General features: G+C 39.6%; 1 protein-coding gene across 1 annotated transcript in view; it reads right to left on the bottom strand.

Moving 5' to 3' along the window:
• The window catches only part of LOC121863743 (ferric-chelate reductase 1-like), a 29,873-nt gene extending 13,874 nt beyond the window's left edge, over positions 1–15,999 (bottom strand). Inside the window, exon 1 of the mRNA XM_042362509.1 lies at positions 15,516–15,999. Within this exon, the coding sequence (XP_042218443.1) occupies positions 15,516–15,732 (217 nt within the window). The 5' untranslated portion in view covers positions 15,733–15,999. The remainder of the gene's footprint in view (positions 1–15,515) is intronic.
• Between the last annotated feature and the right edge of the window lie 3,021 nt (positions 16,000–19,020).

Here is a 19,020-nt window from a genome sequence, read left to right as displayed (position 1 = left end):
AATCCTACTTCTTCCCCATTTCCCTTCTATTCTCTCTTTATTACTCCTCCCTTCCCCACTCCGCCTTATTTTACTTGCATTCTTGTCCCTTCTTCTCCTATTCCTTCCCACTCTCCTTCCCTTTCCTCTGAATGCCTCCCTTTTCATTCTTCTCTTCTGCCTCCATTTTCTTACCCTTCCATTCCCCACCCATCCCCACTTCCTACACTGCAATTTCTTTTCTTTGTCTTTCTGTCTCCTTCATTCCTTCCATCCCCCCCTCCTCCCACCTACCCTCTCCAGGTTTCTTCATAGGGTATGTAGGTCGTGTGGGGTGGGGGTGGTGAGAGGGAGAGGGAGGTGGCTGATGAATCAAGACAATGTTATTCTTGGGATTATGGCATACCACTATCTTGTCTCTCTAAGTCTTGCACGAAGTGGCCGGGTATAGTAATCATGATTGTGACATGATCTTTGCAAGAACGTGATTTAAAAGGCAATCTTTAGTATTATCATATACTGTACTTGAAAGATGTTTGTATTATTATTATTGTATCTATTGTTGTATCATTATATTATTATTTCTGTATCATTATTGTTATTATTTATTATTATTATTATTATTATTATTATTATTATTATTATTATTATTACCTCACGCCTATTTTAAGATTTTTATATACCTGTACTTGGTTTACCTTACAACACCACCGTGACTAGCATTCTTCTCAACTTAATAACTAATGAAAGGTAAATGTTGAATGAGGTAAATAAAGTTAAAAATAGCCTAAGTTATTTGTTAATAGATACGACAGACCATCTATCTCCACGGCATCACGGAACAGGTAGGGGTCGATGTTAACTAAACATGTAAGAGGTAACTTTCTCTCTCTGTTCCTTAATTACAGGTCTAAATATTCAATCCTGGTATTATAGTACATCATCATGATTTCCAACAACTGGCAATGTTTTTTGAGGTCGTCGATATTGACGTAGATCTTGATGGATGTTGACAAATGTTGATACATTTCTTGCTTAATATTGACAGATATTGATAGACGGATGCGAGTTTTGACGGACATTGACAGATTTAATTTATTGACAAATACTGACGTATACTGAAATTTGGAGATACTATTACCATAAACTGATGTTAATAAGTCGAATATTTTACTCATCTAGAAAAATACAGATATTGACAGGTGCTGAAATCGATTTTGATAAATATTGAAATAGAGAGGGTACATAGAGGGAGGAATGGACGGGCAAATGGATGACTGGATGGATGGAGAGAAAGGGATATCGCGAATGGGAAAGTTTAAGAGAAAAATTAAGTATTTGGAGGCATGCGTCGACGAATGGGAAACAGACAGAAAGAAAAGTTATATGAGAGAGAGAGACCCCACACCAAGGACACATACCTCTCGTGGCACCATGAGAAACACACACCCATTGTTCTTGTCCCCAACGAGACAAAAGATATTTCTCATCAATTTAACCCCGAAATTATCTATAATATGAGAACGGTGCGTCCTAAATTCTCGCAGTTAAATCGAGGCGAAACAATGCATTATAAGCAGTTCAGTGAGTTAACAGTTGGATTGTGTACACTGTTTCACGCGCTAGAAAAATGTTGAAAGGACGGGGAAATTATTTTTAATAATAAAAACTGTGCCCTAAAAAGTAAGATAAGTAAAAGAATAAATCAATTATCCAGAGAGGAAAAATGGAGACAATACAACGGGAAATATTGAAGGGGGGGGGGGTGGGGTGGGAGTTAGGGAAAAAGTAACATAAAGCACTCCCAGAACTATATAAAGATTAACATTTACAACCAGCAAATAAAACAAGAGAAAAATAACCACATAAAAAAATTAGAAAAAATAATAAAACGCTAAAAAGACCGTAAAACGCGAAGATAGCTTCACACACACAATGGAGGATGGGAAGTTTGTTATAATACGATCAAGTCAAATTAATGTTATTAGATACTGTTAAGTAATGAAATTCTTAAATAACAATTGGAAAGTGAATGTAGTTTATACTGTAAAAGCCAACTTATGAATCTAGTGAACAAAATGCTTAGTCAGGAACTGATAAAAAAAAATGGAGATGTATTTTGTGATTCGCTTCTTTACTTTTACTTTACTTTTATCCTCTTCGCCACTGATTATTATTATTATTATTATTATTATTATTATTATTATTATTATTATTATTATTATTATTATTATTATTATTATTATTATTATTAATACTTGTATCCTCTTCGCCGCTTGGACGGTCGGTCACGTCTCTAGTAACATTATCACTATTATTATTATTATTATTATTATTATTATTATTATTATTATTATTACTATTATTATTATTATTATTTTCTTTGCTAAATAAATGCAAGAGTTACCCAGAGCTATTACCACTAATTCCGGCCTTTTTTCTGTAAAAATATGAACGTGTTTGTTAGAATTACCATGGCGCCGCCATCTTTGTTGATTAATCATGTCTATATTTTGTGCTGATTCTCCCAAGTTTTGCCCCATTATGCCGTACTACTCGGCATATAGATCCACCCAAAAGGACTGAAGAGATTCTATAATACTCCATCGGTAAGTGTTGAAGTTGTAATTAAGTTATATCAAGCAGAAGTGGATTAAATAAGGAAAATGGCTACAGTCATAAGTATAACTTGAGGGCTGCTGTTGTTCCTTATATTCATGGACGTCAACAATTTTTCCGGGGAGGAAAGCAAGACAAGACCTAACATCAGTCTATTCAAAACTGGTACTGGTACATACATCCATATACAAGTATGATAAAGTATAATCGATTAGTTTCGAGTAATGTATGATCAGCAATATTACTTGTCAGTGTTATCAAATAATTAATCACTAAAATTATCATACGGTTGACCTTAAGCATTAAAAACTAACGAAAAAATTCATTTGATATCATTAATTCCGAAAATCTAGGGATGGGCAATGGTAGGCTAGCTGTTTGTCACGATGGCGACTTGCTCCAGATCATTAGCAGCTCCAAAACGGTCAATCACTCTCCAGTAATGGCTTTCTGCTGATCTAACACCTGGCGATGCACGCTGAGCATGCACCCCCCCTGGTGACGCCTATGCCTATATTTGCTCTATTATGTCAACCTGCTGGGCATATGGGTATACCCAGAGGGACAGGAGAGATTCTATAACATTCCAGCAATAAGAATTGAAGTTGTAATTAAGTTGTAATTAATTTATATTGTTATATTAATTTTTATAAATTATTATTATTTATTTATTTATTTTCGCCCCCAGGCCCCGATGTAGGTAAAAAAAAAAAAAAAAAAACTATCCTCCGGGAGTCTGATACAGGATGACAAGGCTTAATGGTAGCAGCACCGTCGACTCACTATTATTATAACAGACCACTCGAGGCACTATGGCCAAGGTAAAGGAACACATCTTCAGGAACAAGAAAAAAAAATGTTTGTACTGCAGACGAAGAGAGCAAAGGTTTGTGACCATCAGGAATACCACAGGCATTTTTGTTTGTTTACCCTTGGAAGCTGCTCGTGATGATGGGCTTGGCTCAACATAATTCCAATAGGTTGAAATTAGTTTTTTCTGTCGTTTTATATGTATTTTTTTACCAGAAGTAGTGTCATTTCTGTATGCAAAAAAAGTATTATTTCACTTGTTGGCACTACACACGAATCTCTGAAATTTTATAGTTGCAATCGGTAGTTTTGTCAATTCTAAGACACTTCTCCAATGACATTTCTGGCGTAAATTACGTATAGCGAGATATTTAAAATTTGATGTATGAAAATTGACCATTCAGTTGTTGCCACCAAACGAATCTCGTGAATTTTATACAGTAGTTGTAATCAGTAATTTTGAATTCTAAGACACCTTTCTTTAATGGCATTTCTGGCGCACATTACGTTTAAGCAAGATATTTAACATTTTGTTATGTATGTTCATACGTGGCTGTACACTTAGAACATCGAACGACTGTGGAGCCCACTGTTAGGTTAGGTTAGGTTTTTCCGATGGTTTTTGATGTGTTTTGAACACTTTTTACACTGATTTTTATAGCAAATCTCTAGATTCTGAGATGGGAGGGGGGGTTAATCTCAGAAACTACTGATTTGCGCCAGAAATGAAGGTCAAATTCGTTCATAACACATCAAAAACCATCGGAAAACATAGTTTCAACTTCGATTTCATATAGTGGCAACAAGTGAAATTTTACCTTTTCTATGAGAAGTAGTGTCATATTTCTGTAAGAAATTATTGTCAGCAGATACCTTCTCCAGCGTAAAAACAACACATCAGGTGATTCTGAATATGGATTTGTGAATGTACCAGATTTGTAGCAAAGTTTGGGACCTTCCCTTCTCTCACACCACCGTCAAATATAATACCTCCCTTTTATCTCGTTCGTACTTTCATCCCATTGTCAGGCACAGTGAAATTGCCTTTTCATCGTGCGCTAAAAACCAGTGACAACAATGGGTCTTTCTGGCACCAGCCACTGTGTGAGCAACTTGGTGATGATGTCATTGCCTAACAACGTAAAAATTCAAATTTGTATGTAACTCAGCTCATGAATATTTGAAAATGTTAATCAGTCGTTTAAGGAAACCAAATTAATTTTAAAGCAGGTTAAATTTGGGAAAAGGTAAACTGTTTGTCCAGTAGTTGAGTAATATATTAACTTTTTGCAGGCAAGTTTTTTATTACACAGCGTGTGGAAGAATAAAGTACAGGCACTGTACAGTACAAAATACCATCAACAGGCTTGACTTGTAAAGTTGCAGAAAAACTTCTATCGATAATTAATTGAGCAATATCTGGTACAGTATCTGGTACAGTATCTACTTGGTGGACGGAAATAAAATCCACAAGAAAAAAAGTCACATGACTTGTACACATTGACAACACAATATATATATGATGGCATTGCACGTAGGTTAGGTTAGGTTAGGTTAGGTTTTTTCCATGCCTTTTTATGTGTGACTTTTTTTCCTGGATTCATCTGCCTGAGGGTCATGTAGGTAAGGCGATTGGGATTCAAACATCTCATTAATTAGATTTTATTTACATTATAGTGTTTTTAATGTTATGCTGATTATTTATAATGAAACAGTCTTCACCAATTATATACCAATTACACAGACCAAGATATTGTCATGTGGCGAGGGCATTTTGGCAGCGACGGAACACAATAGTCGTCAACAACGCATCACTCCATCCAATATATATATATATATATATATATATATATATATATATATATATATATATATATATATATATATACACAATCGCAAGGAATGTCCCATGTCCTACATATACTACTGGTCAGTTTGATTTAAGGAAATACACCGTAACTTTTAACTGATCACCAACTGCTATCTCAGCTATATGCATCAACACATCCACCCACCAATCAGAATGCAGAATACACATCTTAATTTACGTTAAAGTTAACCTGTAAGACGAGGCTGCGACTGGTGAAAGGCACCGGTTTATAAAGTATGTTACGCCGCTACGCCACCTATCCCTTCCCCAGTGTTTAAATATAGCCAAGGTTCGCACACGTCAAAAAATAGCATATAGGTGATAGTGTCACGTCAGTCATTAACCCATCAAGATGTGACCGCTGTTATGAGGTGCGGTGCAGCATGACTTCGTGGTGGTGGTGGCGGCAATGATGAAAGTGGTTGCTATAAAGGTACAAATATAGACCCTGCCCGCCCATCGCCCCCAGCTACCCCAAGGAGGGAGCCACTACATTCACCACCATGTGAACGTTCTTGACCACTATTACGATCTTTATTAGTTCTCAGACTAGCCATCACATGCCACACCATAATTATCTAGGTCAGGTTAGAACTATCATATTATCTGCTTGAGTAGATTAGACATATTTAACCCAACAAGAGTTTTCCATTAAAATATTAAACTAATAGTCTCCAGCTCCGTCACTACAGGAATCCCATTTCCAGGATGGGCTTGAGCCTGGATGATAGACATGTTTCATTTTGGGGAGTAATCTTGGTTACCATTAGTAACTGATAGTTCCCAGTTCGGCTAGTTAGCCTCTTTCATGTTTGAGCCGCCAGATACACATTTAGTTATATAATTATACTACATTATGTTTTGAATTTGATGTTAAGTTGGAAAGGGTGTTAACTTAGATATTTAGCCAGATCAGGCTGAATTTTTGACAAACTTGCGATAAATTCGCTACCCCAGCTGGGAACTATTTTTTTATAGTAACCTTCCTCCACAGTCGTGTAAGTGTGTGTGTGTTACGTCACTCATGTATGTCGTCCAGTGGGCCCGTGTAACTGTGTGGTTCATGACAATGGCTAATTTCAAGGTGATTTTGGTACACAATTGAGCGAATGACTTGCTTGGAAACTGAGTAAGTTGCACTGACAAAAACGTTTAAAGGAAAAAATAAATAAATTTCCTACAACATGAGATGAATGTAATTTTTTTTTAATTTTACACCAACCCAGTTAAGAAATATAAACTACATTTTTGGTTTGTTGGCACATACAAAATTACAATGTATTCGATACATCCACAATTACAGTAGTAGGTTTACATAAGAGTTGTCACCAAAACCCGCATATTTAAGCAAGAGCAACGCAACTCATACCATGTAACAAAACCTAAGACGTAGAACATGAGGCCGAGGTGAAGGCACAACTGCTTCAAGGACACACGTATGTGACAGGAGGCTTTGGGTTCACGACCCTTGATCTTAACACAGACTAAAAATACGCTCCACTTTACCAATTCGTTTCGAGTTCGTTATTTTAAGTGTAAAGACTCCCGCCGGGTTGTAGAACAAAACAAAAATGACACGTTTTTATTTTGCAGCGGAAGTGTTCGAGGCAATTACTCTAAAACACCCTTTTACTTAACTGTTAGTCTATTATAGAACCTTTGATGACGCGAGGAACGAGACCCAATTAGTTCAGCTAAAGCACAAAATTATCCTCCCAAAGTAACATCAACATTACACTAAGAATTAAATACGCTCCTTTACCACTAGATAAAATTAAGGGACAAGAACTTTGGTAAAATTTTGTAATTTCACATTCCATAGGTTTGAAACTTTTATTTGTGTATTTTCCAAGAAAACTGTTTTGTATTTTGTACACTACAGCAATGCCGTTAGGCATATGGTACTTTTTCGGAGTTCTTATAAGTTTATTTGATGTAATGATTCGTGCTTAATAATCCTTGCAGGTAAAGCAGCTAAACCAAGACACAACAGCTGTAAATTAAAAGAGCAAATGTCAAGAACAAGTACAATGACGACCAACTTACATTCTTAGATATTACGCCTCCATAATGTGTTGCGGTATATCGTATGTTCGCTATCGTAACAACGATGATTACTACACGACGCAAGCACCTCATTGTACTGTATTAACATTTTGGTTACACAACAACAACAATAATGTTAATAATAATAATAATAATATTAATAATAATAATTTTATTTCACCACACTTTGTTTTGTAGACAACGAATCGCTTTGTTTTGTGTCCCCGTTGAAGTTTCCGACACGCTCGTGTGAACATGTCACACATAATGGTCATTTCTGTTTTTTTTTAATAAATTATATTGTTTAAAATTTATCATTGTAACCTAAGTATAGGTGTTAAGAGTTCTTCGACAATGCCTTAAACAATAGGAAGCAATATAATGTAGTTGAAATGAATAAAATAGTACCGTACTGTCAGCAGAATCAGGCTTAAGGGTAAAATAATTAAAATTAACATAGTACATGATAAAGAGCAAAGACAATAATAATCCATGCAACAAAAGAACCTAAGACATTTAAAGGATAAAATTAAAAGAATATGGGAAACTCGGTGATAGTAGTTGTCCCACGATGTCGATCAACACAGAACAGAGGCCGTCATCGCCTGGGTTCTACTGTATGTTCACATTTATCCCCGAGCTTGTGATGACAAAACGCATTTAGTTACGTTAGAATCAGACAGCAATTTCGTCGTCATTTTAGCCGCTAGCTTTATGTCGTAGCCTAACCAAAGCACAAGACAGTTTAGTGTGTTCTCCCGCCTCCAGTGACGGAAACAAGACAACCCCGACACGCTCGGCTTCCTTTCTCTTACCAACAGGATTTTATTTTTTTTAAATGCAGTTTGTCTATGAATGTAATTACGTTAATCAAATGTTTTTGCTGATGATGACACCAGTTTCAGTCTTGAGTTATAGATTTAGACAGTAATGGAACCAATTTCAATGGCAGTTTTCGTCCAGTTGCATCACTAGGGTTGATATCAGTGATTGGTATTCGTGCAAACCACTTTGATTAGATGACTGGTATAATCAGTGCACCTTAACTTTATAAAAAAAATATGTTTATCCATTAAATTGTATCAATAAGGTTACGTGCTATGGATTTGATCTGTACTTATCACGGTGACATATTGAACTATTCGGCAATTACGGGCAAATTACTCAATAATGATAATTATACTCCATTAGTGACGGTATGTGTTTATTTAAGTTGTGTAGTGTCACTGTAGTGGTGTTTGTGTTGGCTTTGCTCTTGCGAAAGATGGCACATGATAATGACGACTGACGGCGATCTTGGAGTAAATTTAGTGCAGGTAGAAAGGCCACCTTGCCACATATGGCCAGACAGGTGCCAGTTGTGTCGACTCCAGGTATTTGAGGTAGCATTAGAAGAAATAACTAATAGCGAAAACGAGTCTTAAAATTTAGTTTCCATTTCATGCTTTGAATCCCAGGAATATATTGTTTTACTTTGAGTTCATGCACTTGGGAACACAACACACTAACACTGTAATACTTTATAAATATGATACATAAGGCTCTTGTAAATATCACTACAGATTCCTCAGAATTGCAACAGCTGTGTCCTTATTTGGAAATTCTTTCTTCAGGAACTAAATATTTTATCAAAAGTTGGGATATTCTTAGTCGAAATTAAGAATCCTTCCTCTGTTACCCTGGTAAGCGGATTACAAATCCGGGTATTGTTGCACACTCTTGCACGCAAATTGACCAGCAGAAATGTACACAAAGTATAAAGGCTCATTCGGGGCAGTGTGGCTACAGCATACTGACGACTAAGCCTGGGTACTCGAAGAAACAATGTGGCCGGCAATACACTCCACCGCCTTCATTTCCCCAACTGAAATCAGGATTCAGGTGCCCAGTGACAGATTATTGTTGTGCCAATTATTTTCCACTTATTTATCGGTTCACCAATAATTATCAGCTTACTAGCCGTTCGGTCCGTCGGTTTGCTTTTTGTTATACGTTTGCTATCCAGTGTTATATAGGAGGAAACCTGCCATGTTTGTTAGTGAATAACACTCCACTCACATCTGTCCTGGGACGGGCATTGAACCTCGGAGAGAGTTGTGAGAGATACGCGCTTCACCACACTTCAAGGGTCTTGCAGTCACAGTTTGCCATATTTTTTCTTTTACTGTTTTGTTTTACCAAACGAAAAAAAAACCGCTGTACTAAGATTCTTTGTTTGCTTCTCAATTAGTCTCAGCACCGTACATGTAAATTGTGTAAATGTACTGTATTATGTACTGAAGTGGTCAGCATGCTCGCCTCGCAAGTAAGTGAACCCAGATTCGATCCCCGGGCAAGGTGAAACTATGGGCAAGTTACTTTACGCCATTTGCCTCTGTCTACCCAGCAGTAATTGGGAACCTGGATGTTAATCGATTTGCGGATCGTATTCCGGGGTAATGGTTAGCCAGTGCAGTTGGCGAGTTGTCCGGTCTTTTTGGACTATTCCTTAACACTGGGTCACTCAGCTCGTTAACTTAGGATGTGGTTGTTGTGTTGGCGACAGCTTCTACACCTTAAACAAATTCACGCCTAGGAGGCGTTACACGAGGGGCAACCATTATTATATATTCAAGTATTGTTATAACTTAATAAAAATCATAGAAAATGACCCCGAAATAAAGTTAACCTCAGGTCCCAAGTATAGTTAATTTGGCATTGCAGGTACCCATTCACAGCTGGGTAGACTGGGGGTGTCTCGGGGACGAATCAACGACCTTTGGGATAGGACACGAGCGTAGTATCCATTCGGCCGCCGCACTCCATCTTCTTGATTACCGCAGGTTATAACTCCTTAAGGGGTGGGCTGTAATTCGGTCACTGGTTTCCTGCATCAATATTAACATAAACCGACGAAAACTTGAAGAAAATTACGTGTTTACAATGAAGGTAAAGTAATACTACACTGTAAATAAAGTCCTTATATAGCCGGATATACGATAATACACACATATATATTTGTACTGCTAAGAACAATGAACGAGGGGTTCTGTCGATTCAAACAACATACTATTTAATTTATTTTTGTTTTTGTAAATGCAAGTAATAATATATTATTATATTTACCATTGGACACAAATATGATTATTACTACAAAATATAGTGAACTAAACTGAGGGAATCAGTGAACTCTCGCGAATAGTTACCAGACACCTCAATGGGCGAGTGTTTACCTTGGGATGGAGTGGTGACTGAACTCTGGCTCAGGTGAGGTGTTGAGGAGAGAAAGTAAGTCCACGAGTACTTGAAGAGACTCGTGGGGGGATCCTGGCGAGTCACGTGTGAAAAAATAAAATCTGCATATACTGTAAAGTGGGAGTCAGAAATATACAGTAGTTTCCGAGATAAACTCTTGACAGGTGAGGGAAGGTGTATGGTGTGTAGCAGACAGGTGAGGGAAGGTGTATGGTGTGTAGCAGACAGGTGAGGGAAGGTGTATGGTGTGTAGCAGACAGGTGAGGGGTGTATGGTGTGTAGCAGACAGGTGAGGGAAGGTGTATGGTGTGTAGCAGACAGGTGAGGGAAGGTGTATGGTGTGTAGCAGACAGGTGAGGGAAGGTGTATGGTGTGTAGCAGACAGGTGAGGGAAGGTGTATGGTGTGTAGCAGACAGGTGAGGGAAGGTGTATGGTGTGTAGCAGACAGGTGAGGGAAGGTGTATGGTGTGTAACAGACAGGTGAGGAAGGTGTATGGTGTGTAGCAGACAGGTGAGGAAGGTGTATGGTGTGCAGCAGACAGGTGAGGGGAAGGTGTGGTGTGTAGCAGACAGGTGAGGGAAGGTGTATGGTGTGCAGCAGACAGGTGAGGGAAGGTGTGTATGGTGTGTAGCAGACAGGTGAGGGAGAGGTGTATGGTGTGTAACAGACAGGTGAGGGAAGGTGTATGGTGTGTAGCAGACAGGTGAGGGAAGTGTGGTGTGTAGCAGACAGGTGAGGAAGGTGTATGGTGTGTAGCAGACAGGTGAGGGGAAGGTGTTTGTGCAGAGGAAGGTAATGCAGACAGGTGAGTGAAGGTGTATGGTGTGCAGCAGACAGGTGAGGGAGGTATGGTGTGTAGCAGACAGGTGAGGGGAAGGTGTATGGTGTGCAGCAGACAGGTGAGGGAGGTGTATGGTGTGCAGCAGACAGGTGGGGTCGTAAATCGCTTAATTATGTTCAAACATCTTCAGTTACGGAAAATATATAACTATTTATCTTTGAGAATTCATCCTTGGGTCGTAACTTTGTAAGCCGGGCTTAGGTGTGTTATCACTTCATGTAAAGTTAACTTCAAGAATCTTTAAGTATAGGATGCTGGTGGTACAGTGGTAACACAATTTGTCTCTAACCCAGTGACTCAGGCTTTTTTCATGTGATTCGTACCTTGTTTCCCTTTACTGATGACTGACCTTTAAGATGGAGATATAAATGAAAATGAAGACGAAGATGAAAGTAAAGATTAAAAATGAAGGGCAAACGTCTTCATACACAGATCGGTCATTTATTTCAGGTTGCGTAAATAAATGATAGAAAACAAATGTTACCCTCAAACTGTAAACACAGGATAAACGGATATCAGCCGCCCCAAAGCTGGGTGTCGGCGCTGTGTATTGTGTTACTAAGGTGTCATGCGTCACGTCAGCAGACACCTGATGGCGGTGACGCCCTGTAATCTGTCATAAAGCGATCTTTAACATGTTGGGATTACGCCATTGTGTAATTGTCAATAGGGGCAGGTGTGGCGAGGTTACTTCGGGGAGGAGAGACAGAAAGGTACAGAGGGAGAGAGAGACAGAGAATACGCTTCCACCACATACCAAGAGCATGTTATTTTATCAAGCTTACCTACAATAATCTCGTCCACCACATCACCGAGTGGCCCAGCAGGAAGGACACCCATAATAGGTTCACGGTCGCCCTATATTTTTTGTGTGTGTTTAATGTTATATTTGTATACTATACAGTATGTGTAGGATGACAATAGCTGTTTCTAGACTCATGATAGATGCAGATCTATTCTTTTATAGACTGGAAAGGAGATATAGAATATTAGTCAGGTTATAGACTATATGCAGGGATTCATATGCCACTAGCGCCTTACCAAACTGGATATAAAAGATATATACAGAATATCTCTCGTAAGCTCTCTCTGGGTCACTTAAACTACTGCACAAAGATGAAGATTAAAGTGGCTCCCTTTTAACTTGTAGTTGATAGGATGGCACCAAACTGAGTCACTTGGAAGCAACGCCACAAAGCTAGATTATCATAACTTGTTCCGCAAGAACATCTACCTGGCCCAGTGGTTATTTTTTATGCCGATGAAATAACACTGACTAAATTTTAACTCGATGTAAACTTTTATTTCCAGTTACGGAAGACGTTAACCTGTGACTCCATGATATTTGGATTATTGATACATAAAGAATGACGACTTAGGTAACAGTGTATATGTTATGGTGAAATTTTCCTCTCTCTCTCTCTCTCCATTTAGGTCAGTGTGTGTGTCAGCAACAGACGGTCGTGACCTATAAGCTTCCGTTAGAACCAGTTTGAGCTGTAAACTTTTACGTGTCGAGTCACAGGTAGTGAATGAGCCATATTTCAGGCCCTAGGTTGCCATGGTGGTGCCTCAGGTCATTGACCCAAGTCACACGGTGGTGCCCCAGGTCAGGTCATCGTCACACGTTACACAACTATTGCACTACCCCAGATCTTACAGCAGCGGCAGTCACATAGCCAGGTCATAGTGGGTCATTATGATTCAATACGCCCTCTCTCTCTCTCTCATTTGTTTCCGTGTAACAACAACAATAATAATAGTAACAAGTACTAGACGCGTGTAGCAACTCGGTGTGTGCCTGGTGTGCTGGTGTATGTACCTTGTAATGGTCAGCATGCTCGCCTCGCAAGCAAGCAAACCAGGGCTCAATCCCAGGGCAGGGTGAAACTATGGGCAAGTTTCTTTGCGCATTTGCTCGTTCACCAGCAAAGAATTGAGATCCCGACGTTAACGATTGCAGGATCGTGTTCCGTATTGGTTAGCTAGCAGTTAGCGAGTTGTCCGGTCTTCGACCATTCCTTGACACTGGGTCATGCAGCTCTCGTTAACTCAGGGTGTGGTTGTTGTGTTGGCGACAGCTTCTACACCTTAAACAGATTCACGCCTTGCGGCCCTTTTGGGCCGGCTCTCTCTTGTTGCACGAGGGCAATACACACATTAATAGTATATAATGCCACCAACTACTGTCGATACTTGTGGAGATGTTTAAATAATATTCATCATGTAGTTCCGGAGTTACCGTGGTCACACTCGGACAGTCAAGAACACATGGGACTCCTAACCTAACATCGAGCGAGACACCATAACGAGCACAATTTCTCGGTCATCGCGAGAAACAACGTGGCGAGATTGTTTTCGTATAATTGAAATATATGAGAGGAATTTGTCCATGTCCTTAAGGTGAATACTGCACATACTAATACCTGTAGCAGTTCTTATTCTCAGGATTCGGAATGTTACGAAACTCACCATAAAATATCTATACATTCTCCTGAAACAATACAAAGAAGTCTACATATGATTTCATGAAGAAGTTAGTTCAGTCAGTTTAATATTTATGCTAGTTAAATAAAAGCAAAATAAAGAAAGATACACTCTACTTTTAGTCATAAATTATTCTGGTATAAATGATCTAGCATTGTACTGCGCATCATTGTCATTCCTATTTTAATTCATATTACGCTACAACATTCAAATCCACCGTGCTTGTAGAATCTCTTGGAGAGTTTTCGGTGCCATCTGTTTTACCCTCAGGATCACTCCCAGTAAGTCCCGCCTTCGAACACAGTTGTCACTACGTTTATTGCACTCTCTACTGGCAAACGCAACCTTGAATTAGTCTGTGTAAATCAACTTTAGTAATTCGCCAGACCTTTGTCAAGTGAGGGTCATCCTTGAATGAGTAAGAACATAAGAACATAAGAATGGAGGAAACTGCAGCGGGCCTATTGGCCCATACCGGGCAGTCCCGTTTACACCCAACCCCTATTGCTCATATGAGCATCCAACCTATGTTTGAAGCCAGATTGTTTGTAATTTCTGTCATTGCGTGAGTAGCGATCGCTGGCAACACAGGGGTATATAAACCAGTGCGAGGCGGGAGGAATAAACCTCCCATATCATCTTTCACCTTCGTTCCCAGATCGAGGGGCTTAATTGAAACCCGCCGGTCGCTCTGAGCCGGTGGATACCCAGCAGTGGTCAATATAGGAGTGATGGTGCTGATTCGGCATGATTTATCAGCTCCACTCTACCTCGTGGGCCGAGGACCCCAGACCCACCTCGTGTCGGAGTGTAACAGACCACAACAGTAGTTGTTAGAGGCGCCAGTGCTATACCCTGGGACAGGCCTTGGAGTTATGGTCCACAGTGTGGTTGTATGTGTTTGTTAATAATTACCCCATGTTGGGTGGTGGACCCATGTCGGTGTTTGTATCAGTATTAGTGTATTGGGAGTAAGGACAAGGAACTGGTCCTGCGATGTAATGTAATGTGACACCAGTAAGAGGGTGCACGGTAAGAGTGTAATATCTGAGTAATTGCTGTTGAGTAAATAAGAAAATAAGTAAATAAGGAATACAGAGTCTGCAATAGGCCCAGGAGTTGAGCCTGGTAGTTATATGTTAACAACATCTATTTGCCCCTTTGATTTTATATTAATAAACTTGTTCTTTGAGAATTTTAGGAGTATTCATTTCTCCCACAGTAGTTACCCTTATTTCCGTCCAAGTGACCCTGATATCAGAATTACACTATCCCATGTGCCTAGACCATCGACATGCTACCAAGAAGAACTGTGGTTAGGTAGTACCAAAAATGAACTGAAGTGAGTAGAAGGAACATTTGAAAGGACTAAGACAGGTTGTGGTTTCACCCTTCTTTCCCCTTATCGATCTGGTCAATGAAAAACCTAACCCAATGCCTAGTCCACTCTGCACGCTACCTAACGAGCTACATGCTGTCCAGAGGGGGTCTGGTGGCAGCGACCCTTAGAAATTAAGATTAGATTTAAGTATTCCCCCTTAGGATTAGTGACCCCAGTCTGGCAGTATAGCATACACAAAGGAAACCTGTGAGAAGGACAACAACTGGCAAGTGTTGAGGGCCTCACCTTGTATGACGGCGCCGGGGACGTAGTACTCGTCGGATGCGGTGAAGGAGTGTTTGTGTGTGCCGTGGGGTTGAGGCTTCGTTCCCTGGTGGTTAGGTCTGTTAGGCTTAGGCAAGATACAGGCATCGATGGGGGCTCCGTCAGGAAAAGCGTCAGCCCAGGAAGTCACCAGCGTCAGCACCACCAGCAGGAATCTTATACACACACTTCCCATCATGGTAACTTTTTAAGTCCTCCCTCTAAATCACTAAAGGTTTTTTTGACTATCTGAAGAATAAATTCAGTTGTCTTTAAATATTGCCGTTTCTGGAGCCTTTAATACACAGTTCAGGGAAGTTCTATTTAAGTTCTTTGTAGTTCTAGACGCAATCAGGCTGGGTTCTTACACGGGAAGGGAGTAGGCGGCCGTCTTGAGACAGAGGTGGATGATCGAGTGAAGGTCCCGAAGGTTGGGTTCAGTGTGGTCACACAGAGCCAACTCCAACCCCTTTTTATAAGAGAAGGGGACGCTGACGTCACCGTCACGTGACTCAGCGTTATTAGTCAGGCTTTCCAGGGAGTCAGGTAAACACTACCACCACCTGTTTTACTCATAAGACTTGAGTCACGGTGATTATTTGGCCTCTTTACTAGGGAAGAGGGGAGGGGGGATGTCATGTGGGTGGGGCGTTGAATTTCATGGCTGACCCCAACTTAGTTCACACATACAATATATATATATATATATATATATATATATATATATATATATATATATATATATATATATATATATATATATATATATATATATATATATATCACACACACACACACATGATCCCTAACAACAGTCATACACAGGACTTCACCAAGGCCAAAATGTGTCCTTAACACAAGTAATCGCCAGATAATAACTACTTATTTAATGACTCTCCTTAATAGCTGTTGTCAAGGCTGCTGGAGGGAACATGTTCACATAAAAGAGTGAGAGTGTTGTGAGAGGAAGGGGGAGGTAAGGGGGTGAGGAAGAGGAGGGAAGGAGAAAAGTTGGGAAGAGAGGAAGAAATGGAAAGGTGGGGGTGGAGAAAAAGGAGGAAGGGGAAGATGTGGAGGAGAGAAAGGGGGGGAAGAGACAGACGTGGAGGTTCAAGGTGAGGAGAGGAAATAGAAAGGGAATGAGGGGAGACGAAGAAGAAGATGAAACAGTGAACACAGATGAGAAGAAGAAAGAAGGAAAGAGAAGAAAACTAAAGGAATCAAAGGAAGATTAAAGAAGAGAGATAAAGAGAATATCAGACGAGGATAGTGAAGGAATATTTAAGACGAGAAGAAAGAAAATCAACAATAAAACCAAAAAAAAGTGATAACTAATCCACGGACAGACAGACAGACAGAAACATCCATCACAACACCAAACTTGACGTGTGTATTTATGCTACTTAATCTTCGCCTCAGTCAGTATAAGTTAGAGGATACGTTTAACTCCTGAGATAAAAGTAATCGTGTGTTAGTTAAGTTTGGTCTCCAAGTTAACCCAATCGTATGTGGGTTAAGTTCGGTCTCCAAGATAATTATGTTAAGGTTATTAATATATATTTCACATGAAAGATCAAAATAAGTGTACTGGTTAGGTCACAATGGTCTTGCTCTGTGTGAAGTTAACTCTTGAGGTTTACAAAGCCACAGCCATTGGTCGTAACTTAACCATCTTCCCAAGCATAATTTAACCGAGGGATCGTTTGTGTCTTGTCTAATTTTAAGACTGACACATTTCTATACTTGTAACCTTACTAAAACTAGCCTAGCCTAACCTAATGAACCTAACCTAACCTAACTTAAACTAACCTAACCTATTCTAAGTTAACCTAAACTAACCTAACTTAACCTGACCTAACTAAAACTATCTTAACCTAACTAAAAGTGACCTAACTTAACGTAACGTAACCTAACTGAAACTAGTCTAACCGAACCTAACCTAATTAACCCTAAGCTCAATGTAATTTTATCTAATCTACTAAGAAGGTAATCTAATCATTACCTAACACACCCTGATCAACTCCAAACTCACCCTACCCTAACCTAACCTAACCTTGCCTGCCCGGCCTGAACTCGATATCATCATTGTATAAACGGTCGGGTTCCGGTCCTGAATTAGTTTGACCCTTTAGATTAGATCTTCTCTGATATGGCAAAGAAGCGGATATTGGAGAGAGAGAGAGAGAGAGAGAGAGAGAGAGAGAGAGAGAGAGAGAGAGAGAGAGAGAGAGAGAGAGAGAGAGAGAGAGAGAGAGAGAGAGACTACACGATGACCTCACGTCTCCGGCCCTCACACCTTGGTTCTGTTATATATGTTGCAAATGTTGCAAATTCAAACACACACTGGGTGACGCTAACGTTGAGCAGTGTACAGTGGTTATGAACAGCTGTTCATTCACTGGTTGTCTTGATGAAAGCAAAATTCTAAAGTCTGAGTTCTCACTGGTAAAGAGTAGTAAACATGAGAGAGTGTATGATACACCTACTGCTTTTATTCATAGTGGAGAAAAAAGATGTTGGACCGTGGCCTGCAGGACTTGCTGGCCTTGAGGTAGGTTCAGAGGATAAGTTTGGTGTACGTGTAGGGCAGCTGTGACCGCGGAATCGTTGCAGTTGATGCTGCTTGTGCCGCCTTCTTGTGTCCCAGCTAATTAAGGCAGTTACTTTATCCTCTTCACCACTTATCACAACTTTCTCTGGTATATTATTTCAAGTTTAACATACCTAGGAGACCAGGTGAAGGTGTAATACACTTGAACAGCCTTGTGAGGAACGGACCATCTAAGTGTGTGTAGGATCTTGTAAGTCCCACCAGTTAATTAGCAATTGTCCGAGAACTTCGGTTCATTGTCAACATAAACATCCAGATCTTTCTCATATCTACTGTAGTTTCAGCTGAGGAAATGTCTTCCCGTTGTGACAGGTGATGCGCTTCCCTAGTAACGTCAAGTCCTTTCCTTTGACCGCATCTGGAGCTGAGGGAAATCGTCTTTTAACGCTTCACAGTCCGTTAAATATCTAAATTCTCTGATAAACTTAGTGTCATCTAAAAAAATTGGGATAGAAAAAATTAAAAGCATATGGACACAGTTTGAAACAAACGAGTAATATTGGTCAAAGCACACTGCCTTGCGGTACACCACTTGTCATGAAAGGCGGAGAAAGTTTAATAAGTTGGGGCTACATTTACGTTACAAGGTGAGAACGAATAATCGAATTTAACAATAAATGGGTGGAGAAATCTTGAGTTTGAGAAAATATAAAACAAGAAGTCGATGACATGTTACACTCTCACAGGTCCTCTGGCGGACAGAAGAAAACTTGGATAAAAAGGAAAAGTTATTAAGGTTTTAGACAGTAGTAAAGACGTTTTAAAATGTGAGAACACTTCAAAGTGTAGGTTAAACGTCAGTAAGATACAACAATACCACAAAATAGTACAATCTTTAGATGGTATAAAAAGGATTCCATTAAGATTGGGAACCCC

This window comes from Homarus americanus, unplaced genomic scaffold, assembly GCF_018991925.1.
Source record: "Homarus americanus isolate GMGI-L3 unplaced genomic scaffold, GMGI_Hamer_2.0 scaffold48354, whole genome shotgun sequence".
Taxonomy (NCBI): domain Eukaryota; kingdom Metazoa; phylum Arthropoda; class Malacostraca; order Decapoda; family Nephropidae; genus Homarus; species Homarus americanus.
This window is presented reverse-complemented; position numbering and strand designations above follow the sequence as displayed.